At 42.4% G+C, this 10117-nt stretch overlaps 1 protein-coding gene across 1 annotated transcript in view; it reads left to right on the forward strand.

Annotated features, from left to right (window-relative positions):
• The window catches only part of LOC107125689 (potassium channel subfamily T member 2), a gene marked incomplete at its 3' end in the record, with an annotated part of 217220 nt that overhangs the window by 185409 nt on the left and 21694 nt on the right, over positions 1–10117 (forward strand). The window contains exon 9 of the mRNA XM_015429142.1: positions 5411–5591. Within this exon, the coding sequence (XP_015284628.1) occupies positions 5411–5591 (181 nt within the window). The remainder of the gene's footprint in view (positions 1–5410; positions 5592–10117) is intronic.

Genomic DNA, 10117 nt, shown 5'->3' on the forward strand with positions numbered 1-10117 from the left:
CTGCTGAACACTGTGTGTAAATGAACAGGAATCTTGTGACACCCTAACATTTTTGGTGCACTTCAGTTTAGTTCCTCAGTTTCATGAGGAACTCATGAGAATGAAACTGAACTAGGAAAAAGGAACTAGAGTTCATTATTGTTTGGATTATTTCCAATCTGGTTTTAGTCCTGTTTATGGGGCTGAAAAAGCCTTGGTCACCCTGGTGGATGACCTGACCCGGGAAATGGACAAGAGAGAGTACAACCCTGTTGATTCTCCTGTACCTTGTTTGAGACCATTCTTATGGACAGCCTTTCCAGGCTGGGATTGGGAAGTACTGTTCTGCTGTTGTTCTGGTCCAACCTGGAGGGTAGGTTTCCAAGGGTGATGCTGGAGGACTGCTGCTTGGTTTCTGGCCTATGGGGTCCATCTTGTTCCTTGGCTTCTAGCCTATGGGGTCCATCTTTTCCCCTGTGCTTTTTAGCACCTACATGAAACAACTGATCTTCCAGTGACTTGGGCAGGGTTGTTACTGTCACAAACACACCCTGGGTCTATGTGTTCTCACGTGTGTGTTCTATGATTGCCTGCATGTACAAGTGTGTTTCTCTTTGTGCCACCATCCTAAGTTACAAAACCCAACCTATCACATAACCAGTGCCTTGGGATACCTTGGTAAGGCTGCCTTGGTAAGGCTACCTCTGCCTTTGGTTGAGGACAGCAACGGTTTCCCACCCTCCTTTTTTCCATTCTGCCTGCTTCTGTCTTCCCCTTAACCTGCCCACAGTATAGAAGAGCAGCCCAGAGTATCTTTTTGACTAAAATTAAGAATGCCATCTGGAGACTATTAAATTAAGGATAATTGACTATTGATTTTAATCTGGAATTTTGCATTGTTTTTATCCTGTTCTAAATCACCCAGAGCATTGTGTAGTCAGGGACTGGGCGATCCAGAAGTTTAATAAATAATAATAAGTACAAAGGGCTGAGCTTTCCAATTACTTTAGCCTCCCTGTGCAAGCATGTTCTTAGTGTGTAGGTGCAGTCTAGGTTTGTGGATAGGATTTGAATCACAGTCTGCTCTCTTAAACAGGAAAGAAACTTTATTACTACAGATTAATCAAGCAACCATACATGGAAAATAGCTGCCATGCCTAGTAAGTACAGATCTAAGGGGAAAAAATTACAAAAACATAGGTCTAGCTAAGTACAATACAAGGCAGTTAGCTTTGGTAGAGCAAACACATCCCCAAGTCCCTACTGCCCCCTTTGCAGAGGAGCATCGGTCCCAGCCCTGACCCGGATAGCCCAGGCTAGCCTGATTTTGTCATATCTTAGAAGCTAAGCAGGGTTGGCCCTGGCTAGTATTTGGAAGCGAGACCACCAAGGAATACCAGGGTCATGACACAGAGGTAGGCAATGGCAAACCACCTCTGAACATCTCTTGCCTTGAAAATCCTATGGGGTCACCATAGTTCAGCTGAGACTTGATGGCAACAGCAGCAACAAATGGGTTCTAGCATCTGGGCAATGTATTTAAATTCAGAACAAAGGAAGATTCCACCTTTTAGACCATTCTGCCTACTTCGATGGAAACCTTCCCCAGCTTTAGGGCTCCACCGTTTGTGGGAGTTATCCCGAACTTTCTCCAGTCAGGTTAACTGGCAGATACTTCATGACAGTTATCTATCTGCCCCTCTTAGCAGTCAGCCAAGTGGCTATCCATGAGCTGAAACGCCTTTCCTGTTTTCTCTGACCCTCTGGCACATGTTATTGCCCTTCTCTTGCGGAAATAAACAGGGAGTCTCCTAAACCCTCCAAAGCACTCTGTCTCTCTGAATTGACAACATTTATCAATAATCAGATGACACTCAACTGTATCTCATGCTTCTGGCTGATCCCAGGGAGGCTGTAGAAACCCTGAGCCATTGCTTGGAGGCAGTTCTGGAGTGGGTGTAGGCTAATAAACTAAAGCACAATCCCAAGAAGACAGAAATGCTACTGGTGGGTGGAATGTCTGATGCAGGATTTAAGGTGTCACCTATTCTGGATGGGGCTGCACTCCTCTTGAAGGAAGAGGTCCATAGTCTAGGGGTGCTTTTCTATCCAGGCCTACTGCTGGATAAGCAGGTGGCAGCTGTGGCCAGGAGTGCCTTTTTTCCAACTTTGACTGTTTAGACAGCTGCAGCCCTTCCTGAGCAGGAAAGATCTAGGCAATGTGGTACGTATTCTGGTTACTTCGAAATTAGGTTACTACAATACACTCTACATGGGGCTGCCCTTGAAAAGTATTTAGAAACTTCAGTTGGTGTAGAATTCTGCAGCCAGGATGACTGGAGTCAGTCATAGGACCATATCACTCCAGTCTTGTTCCATCTGCACCAGCTCCAATTTGTTTCTAGGCAAAATTCAAGTAGCTGGTGCTAACTTTTAAGGTCCTTTATGGTTTGGAAACAACATACCTGAAAAACCACCTACTCCCTTATGAACCTATTGGACCACTGAAGTTGTTTTCAGAGGGCCTGCTTTGGGTGCCCCCGTTTTCAAAGATTAGGTGGGTGGCAACCCCAGGAGAGGGCCTTTTCAGTAATGGCACCAATACTCTGGTGAGATTCAGGGAGATTCTTTTGTCCCCTTCAGTTGCTATCTTCCACCAGTGGTTGAAGACTTTTTTGGTTTGCTTGGCATTTTCATCCCCAATCTTTTAACTTTTGTTTTTGCCTTTTTCGCTTATTTTAAGCTTTGGTTTTAACTTGTCTTAATAATAATATCTTTCTGCGTTCGTTTTATTTTTTTTAAGATAATGTTTTAATTTGCATGTTGTAATTTGTTAGCTGACTTGGTGGCCCTGTGGGGGCAGAAAGGCATGTTAAAAATCTTGTAAATAAAAAAGAAAGGAATTGATGCATTTCCCAGGAACGCAATCCAAGCATTCCTTAGTCATTATCAGCTTGCAGAACAATATAATCACCAGTTACTGCTAGTTTGAATGGTCTTTGTACTGTCATAATGTGGCACACTGTCCTTATGTGCCATGTCCTTTTGATCCTGCTGTGTACTCCATAACCACATCCCATACGTTTGCCAATTGAGGATCCTCATCATAGCTCTGGTGAACTGGGAGTAATGCACCAAAGTTTATGCTAGAATAACAGTGTACAATAAAGTAGAATAAGACTCCTGTTTGTTTTTGCTTGAACTGACTATCCCCCTGGAGTGAATGTAAATGAGTATTGTTGGGAAAAGAGCAACAAAAAAGGTGTTTGTGCTGAAAGAAGTCAAGCTTGACTTGTATATAGAGTTTGTTAATTTAATTGTGTGGCCAAATCCAGGGTTGTTTGTTTCACCCTGGAATTCCACTTATATAAATGAACTGCTAACAGATTTCTTAGAAAGGCCAGTGTGATTCAGTATAAGGCAGCTTCTGTACAGAAATGTCTGTACTCTGTAATTACGAGATTCTTTCACTGGAGATGCTGGTGTGGAATGTTGTACCTTTTACATGCAAAGTATGTGCTTTGCCTTGGAGCTGTGGTTACACTCACCCACACATACACACATTCCCACTATGGAAAGTGCCATGGGGAGAATGTTTACTCTGCCCTAGTTTCATTGCCCACCATAAAACTATATACCTGTGTGCAAGGTTTTGTACATACTTGTAATGAGAGGAGAGTGTACCCCTACATTCTCATCACTTAAGCATTATGTGATGACTGCTTGCTTGGACCAGACATGGCACAAACACAATGTTTTTGGGTGGAACCAATTCCTACATTCAGGTAAAAATCACCAAGAACGCAATTTAGGAAAGATATGGAAAATCCGTGTGTAGATTTCCCAACATCTTAATTTTACTGAAAATGTATTCCAGAACCCCTCGGATTAGATGTAACTGCTGTGCTGGGGGAGGAATAGGTATTCAGTATCTCCCATAGGTTTGCCAGCTCTGAAGAATTCCTGGAGATTTGGAATTTGGGGTTTGGTGCCTGGGGAACTTGAGCAGTGGTGGGAGCTCAGAGTGTATGAGATACTACAGAGTCTTCCCTCAGCTGCCGTTTCCTTTAGGGGAACTGATCTGTAATCTGGCGTTCAGTTGTCATTCTGGAGGAGCCCCAGGCCCCATCTTGAGGCTGGTAAACCTAATCGCTCAGTACTACTTTTAAATATAGCGAATGGCTAATTCACATTTTCCATTTGTCTCCTATATGTTCCCCAAGTGGCGATATTTTACCAAGTGATAATACTTGCATGTGCAAATAAGCCCTTAATAGTTTCACCTGGGAAGGGTTTAAGGGCTGAAAATTGTAGAAAGCATCTTAAGGGCTGAAAATTGTAAAAAGCATCCTCAGTAATTGCAAGAAAATATCAGTGCAGTTTAGCAGCCCTTAATACTTTCACCTGGGAAGGGTTTAAAGGCTGAAAATTGTAGAAAGCATCCTCAATAATTGCAAGAAAATATCAGTGCAGTTTAGGAGCAAGTTATGTGCAAGTACATCCGGTGTTGTCTAGTAGGCATAACAACATGTTTCACTGCTAGATCCTACACATGTTTGCATAGGGCATTGACTAGCCTGATCTCTGTCCTGATTTAAAACATCTAGAAGCTAGTAATTAACACCTGCTGATTTCCACCAAAAGTCCTTTAGCTGCTCCTTGTCTCTATGGTACCGTAATCTTACATAATGCATGTTAGTTTATGGCGCACATAATACATGCAGGCGATTAGCATTTTTCTCTCTCTACAGTTCCAGAGGGTTTTCCCCTCTGTGCTCTAAAATTAACAGTACAGAGTTATTTCTTTTCTTTAAAAGTTGTCTATAATGCAGCAAATTCTATGTATGCAATTTTCTTCCCATCCCCCGATGGTTGTGGTAGAAGAAATTACCAGTCTATGTTATAATTGCAAGTTCTTTTTGCTACATTAGTTCCAACTGCTAATCAGATCCTAGCAACACCAGTGTGCTTTTTCACGTTAGAGGTAAGAGTGTAAAGGAAATCTGTTGGGAGTAGTCAAGCTTTTGTGGTACACAGAACTGTTCTTCATGCAGCATTGGCAATCTCTGCAGGATCATGAGGCTGAATTCAAACTAAATTGGTAATTTCCCCCGTTTCCCCTTCCCATTGCAAACCCCCCTTGTGTTGTTTTGCAGGATCCCCATTCCCCAGGAGTGGCATTTTGTGGCGATCAGGGAGATGCAGTGGGAATGGGGAGAGGAAGGAAAGTTCCATTCTGCTGAGGGAATGTGCTGTCTGCATCCAACCAACTATATTGCAACATTCCCTTGAAAACACTCATTTCATTATGAATTCTATGACGTATCAAATAATTGATCCTCTCTCAGATCAGAATTTTCCCAGTTCGGATTTTTCCCACCTAGTTACGGGTCTTGTTCTTGTGTTTTTGTTCATTCTTTCCTTTACATAGTATTTGTGGAATTCAGCATCTGGAGCGAGCAGGAAACAAGTTGACTCTCTTTGACTCCCTTTATTTCTGCATAGTGACATTTTCCACTGTGGGCTTTGGGGATGTTACTCCTAAGATCTGGCCTTCAAAACTGCTGGTTGTCATTATGATCTGTGTTGCCCTTGTGGTGTTACCAATACAGGTAAAAAAAGTTTTCTCATATACAAAGGGTTGGGATAAAATATAAGTTTATTTTAATAAAAATACCCACTTTAATTTGTCTTTTTAATTTGTCTTCTGTTAAGTCTATACCAATATCAATATTGTGTGTGTATTATACATGTATGTATGTTTCCTATTTCCTGGAGAGGGGGAACCTGCTTAATTTGCATTTTAAAAAATCATTTTGGGTTAAAATTTTTCAAGAAATGTGGCTAATATCCAGCCATCCCCTTGCGTGCGCGTGTACACACGCACACACACACACACACACACACACACACACACACACAGCTGAAAATTGTAAAAAGCATCCTCAGTAATTGCAAGAAAATATCAGTGCAGTTTAGGAGCAAGTTATGTGCAAGTACATCCGGTGTTGTCTAGTAGGCATAACAACATGTTTCATTGCTAGATCCTACACATGTTCGCATAGGGCATTGACTAGCCTGATCTCTGTCCAGATTTAAAACATCTAGAAGCTAGTAATTAACACCTGCTGATTTCCACCAAAGTCCTTTAGCTGCTCCTTGTCTCTATGGTACCGTAATCTTACATAATGCATGTTAGTTTATGGCGCACATAATACATGCAGGCGATTAGCATTTTTCTCTCTCTACAGTTCCAGAGGGTTTTCCCCTCTGTGCTCTAAAATTAACAGTACAGAGTTATTTCTTTTCTTTAAAAGTTGTCTATAATGCAGCAAATTCTATGTATGCAATTTTCTTCCCATCCCCCGATGGTTGTGGTAGAAGAAATTACCAGTCTATGTTATAATTGCAAGTTCTTTTTGCTACATTAGTTCCAACTGCTAATCAGATCCTAGCAACACCAGTGTGCTTTTTCACGTTAGAGGTAAGAGTGTAAAGGAAATCTGTTGGGAGTAGTCAAGCTTTTGTGGTACACAGAACTGTTCTTCATGCAGCATTGGCAATCTCTGCAGGATCATGAGGCTGAATTCAAACTAAATTGGTAATTTCCCCCGTTTCCCCTTCCCATTGCAAACCCCCCTTGTGTTGTTTTGCAGGATCCCCATTCCCCAGGAGTGGCATTTTGTGGCGATCAGGGAGATGCAGTGGGAATGGGGAGAGGAAGGAAAGTTCCATTCTGCTGAGGGAATGTGCTGTCTGCATCCAACCAACTATATTGCAACATTCCCTTGAAAACACTCATTTCATTATGAATTCTATGACGTATCAAATAATTGATCCTCTCTCAGATCAGAATTTTCCCAGTTCGGATTTTTCCCACCTAGTTACGGGTCTTGTTCTTGTGTTTTTGTTCATTCTTTCCTTTACATAGTATTTGTGGAATTCAGCATCTGGAGCGAGCAGGAAACAAGTTGACTCTCTTTGACTCCCTTTATTTCTGCATAGTGACATTTTCCACTGTGGGCTTTGGGGATGTTACTCCTAAGATCTGGCCTTCAAAACTGCTGGTTGTCATTATGATCTGTGTTGCCCTTGTGGTGTTACCAATACAGGTAAAAAAAGTTTTCTCATATACAAAGGGTTGGGATAAAATATAAGTTTATTTTAATAAAAATACCCACTTTAATTTGTCTTTTTAATTTGTCTTCTGTTAAGTCTATACCAATATCAATATTGTGTGTGTATTATACATGTATGTATGTTTCCTATTTCCTGGAGAGGGGGAACCTGCTTAATTTGCATTTTAAAAAATCATTTTGGGTTAAAATTTTTCAAGAAATGTGGCTAATATCCAGCCATCCCCTTGCGTGCGCGTGTACACACGCACACACACACACACACACACACACACACACACACACAAATCACTTACATGTGTTCCAGGCAGGTCACTAATCCCCCAGTTTTTTTGTCTGTTGCTCCATCCCACCGGTTTGCACAAGTCTCCTGTACTGGTTTACCCCTTTGATTTCCATCCAAGCCCCTTCTACACACATGGACAACAAAGCTGAGAAAATGGATATGGATTGTAATGAATTAATAACTTCCACCCCACTTATTACCTTGTGGTCTTTCTTTCATCTATCATGACAACAAAAGATAGGTCATTATTATTCACATTCACAGGTACGCAAGTTAATAGCTGGTAACTTAGCTGGTAACCCTGCCTTCTGAGCTTTTAAGTTAATTAACCAACTTGCTCATAGGTAACAATATATCCTCACAGTTTCCTTATAAGAATGCAAAGACATTTCACTCTATTAACATTTTCTTCGGATCTTAAAAGAGGACTTGGCCTGACCATAAACTCAAGACAAAAGAGCTTAAGTTCCCTGCCCCATTTCTGTAAAACAGAACTAAAATAATGCGAGAGATGTGGAAATGAGCCTGCTAATGTTTGCATGGAGGGATGAAGCCAGAACAATAAAGGAGTTTTATGAGCTACAGTAATGAATTTCAGCAAACTGCAAAATATTAAAATGTTATTTTTAGGAAGATAATGGTGCTGTTTCTTCTTCATGCTGTATAAAGCACTATATTGTAACACTCTAGCTCCAGCATCAACTAGCTGCTTCTGATGAGACTAGAGTAGTCTAGTGGGTTTGGGGAGGTTGAGCTTTTAAAATGGTGTGTCCTGTATAACCGCCAATTTGTTAGAACAACTTATAGCTATGATGCCAGCTGCCAACATTCTGTTGCACGGTAGCACAATCATGGGATGGAAACCTAGATGTCATATGTGGATGTAGGTTTAGGGAGCTGTAGCTAGGAGCAAGTTTGGTTTTCAGTGTATGAACACATTAAGCTGCCTTATACTGAATCAGAACACTGGTCTGCCAAGGTCGGTATTGTGTATTCTAACTGGCAGCAGCTCTCCAGAATCTCAGGAATAGGTCTGTCACATCATCTACTACCTGATCCTTTTTTTAAAAAAAACCTGGAAATGCTTGGGATTGCACCTGAGACCTTCTGCCTGCAAAGCAGCTGTTCTACCACTAAGTCACATCTGGGGTTAGGGTTGCCAGCCCCATGGTGGGAGCTGGGGAACCCCCGCTTTTGCAGGCTCTTGCCCACTCCTGACATTTTGAGGCCTACTTCCAGTTTTGGACTTACTTCTGGTTTCAGCCCTACTTCTGGTTGGGGGGGGGGTGACACTCTGGTTTTTGGACAAAACTCTATAGTTTGAAGCCAGGTTTACATAGAGTTTTGCCCCAAAACCAGATTGCCTCCCCCAACCAGAAGTAGGTCCGGAACTGGAAGTAGGCCCAAAAATGGCCTACTTCCCGCTGGCCAGGTAAGTCAACCTGGAAACCCTAGCTGGGATTGCTGTTGTGAAAGCTAGCCGGTAGGAAGATTCCACTATAGACTTCTCTCTGACATGCTCATATTGTATATGCAGGGAGTTTTTATTGTGGAGGAACATTCACACTTGTATATTTGAAGGAGCCATCACAGATTAAACAGTGCTGTTATCTAAAAGTTTCCTGTAGAGATTTAGCTAAGATTTGTCTAGTGGACTGGTCATTGTATAACCAACTGGGGGATGGACACTCAGTAGATATCCTAGAACTGGTAAGAAGTTACACAGTCCAGGCTGTAGGTAACTGAACCATGACTTTTCCTTATCTGCCTTTGCCCCGTTGTCTTTTTGAAGCTTATAGGACAGCAGCACAGGGTCAGGAGCTCCCCAAGCTCTAAGTAAAACCACATTTTAATAGTCCCAAACTGTAATTTTGGAATTGTATTTTTTTTTAATTAGTGTTCTACAAGTGGAGACCCGCAAGAAACTTGCGGGATGGTTATCCTATTCCTCACACCTTTGCTTCCTCCTGTCTCCCTCTACCTGTCTCACATTCTTTCTTCCTTCTGCCCCCCTTTCTTTCTTTCTTTTTCTCTCTCCTCCATGTATGGTTTGGAGGGTGAAGTCTATAGCATTATACTGATCTGTTATTCCTCCCCTCCTCAAATCCCACCCTCCCCAGGCTCCACCCCACAAATGTCCAGGAATTTCCCAACCTGGAGTTGGTAACACAATTTCCTTCCCACCCAACAGCCAACCTACCTTTATCTGCCTCTCTGTCTTCAGCTTTCCGTCTCCATACCCCTCCCCCACAGCCTCTATCTAGGAAAATTACAGTCTTTCTCCACAGTGGGGACCAAAGCAGCTTACATTATTCTCTCCTCCTTTTTATGTGCACAACAACCCTGTGAGGTTGGCTAGGCTGAAAGTATGTGAGTGGTCCAAAATCACCCAGTCAGCTTCCACCGCAAGATGGGGATCTGAACCTGGGTCTCGCAGACCCTAATCTGAAACTCTAACTGATGCACCTCACTGGCTTTCATTGGGTGGCTGCTGATGAACAGTAGCAAGCAGCTGGGCCTAATTGAGTCATGCAAATCAGGTGGTATCAAGTCATCCAGAGGGTGCTGCCTAGGGATGCCAGCCTCCAGGTGAGACCTGGGGATGTCTGCAATTACTGTTCATCTCCAGACTACAGAGATAACTTCCCATGGAGAAAATGGATGCTTTGGAGGGTGGACTCTGTGACATTGTACCCCACTGAGGTCCCTGTCCTCC

This window comes from Gekko japonicus, unplaced genomic scaffold (assembly GCF_001447785.1).
Source record: "Gekko japonicus isolate JY-2015 unplaced genomic scaffold, Gekko_japonicus_V1.1 scaffold2303, whole genome shotgun sequence".
Lineage (NCBI taxonomy): Eukaryota > Metazoa > Chordata > Lepidosauria > Squamata > Gekkonidae > Gekko > Gekko japonicus.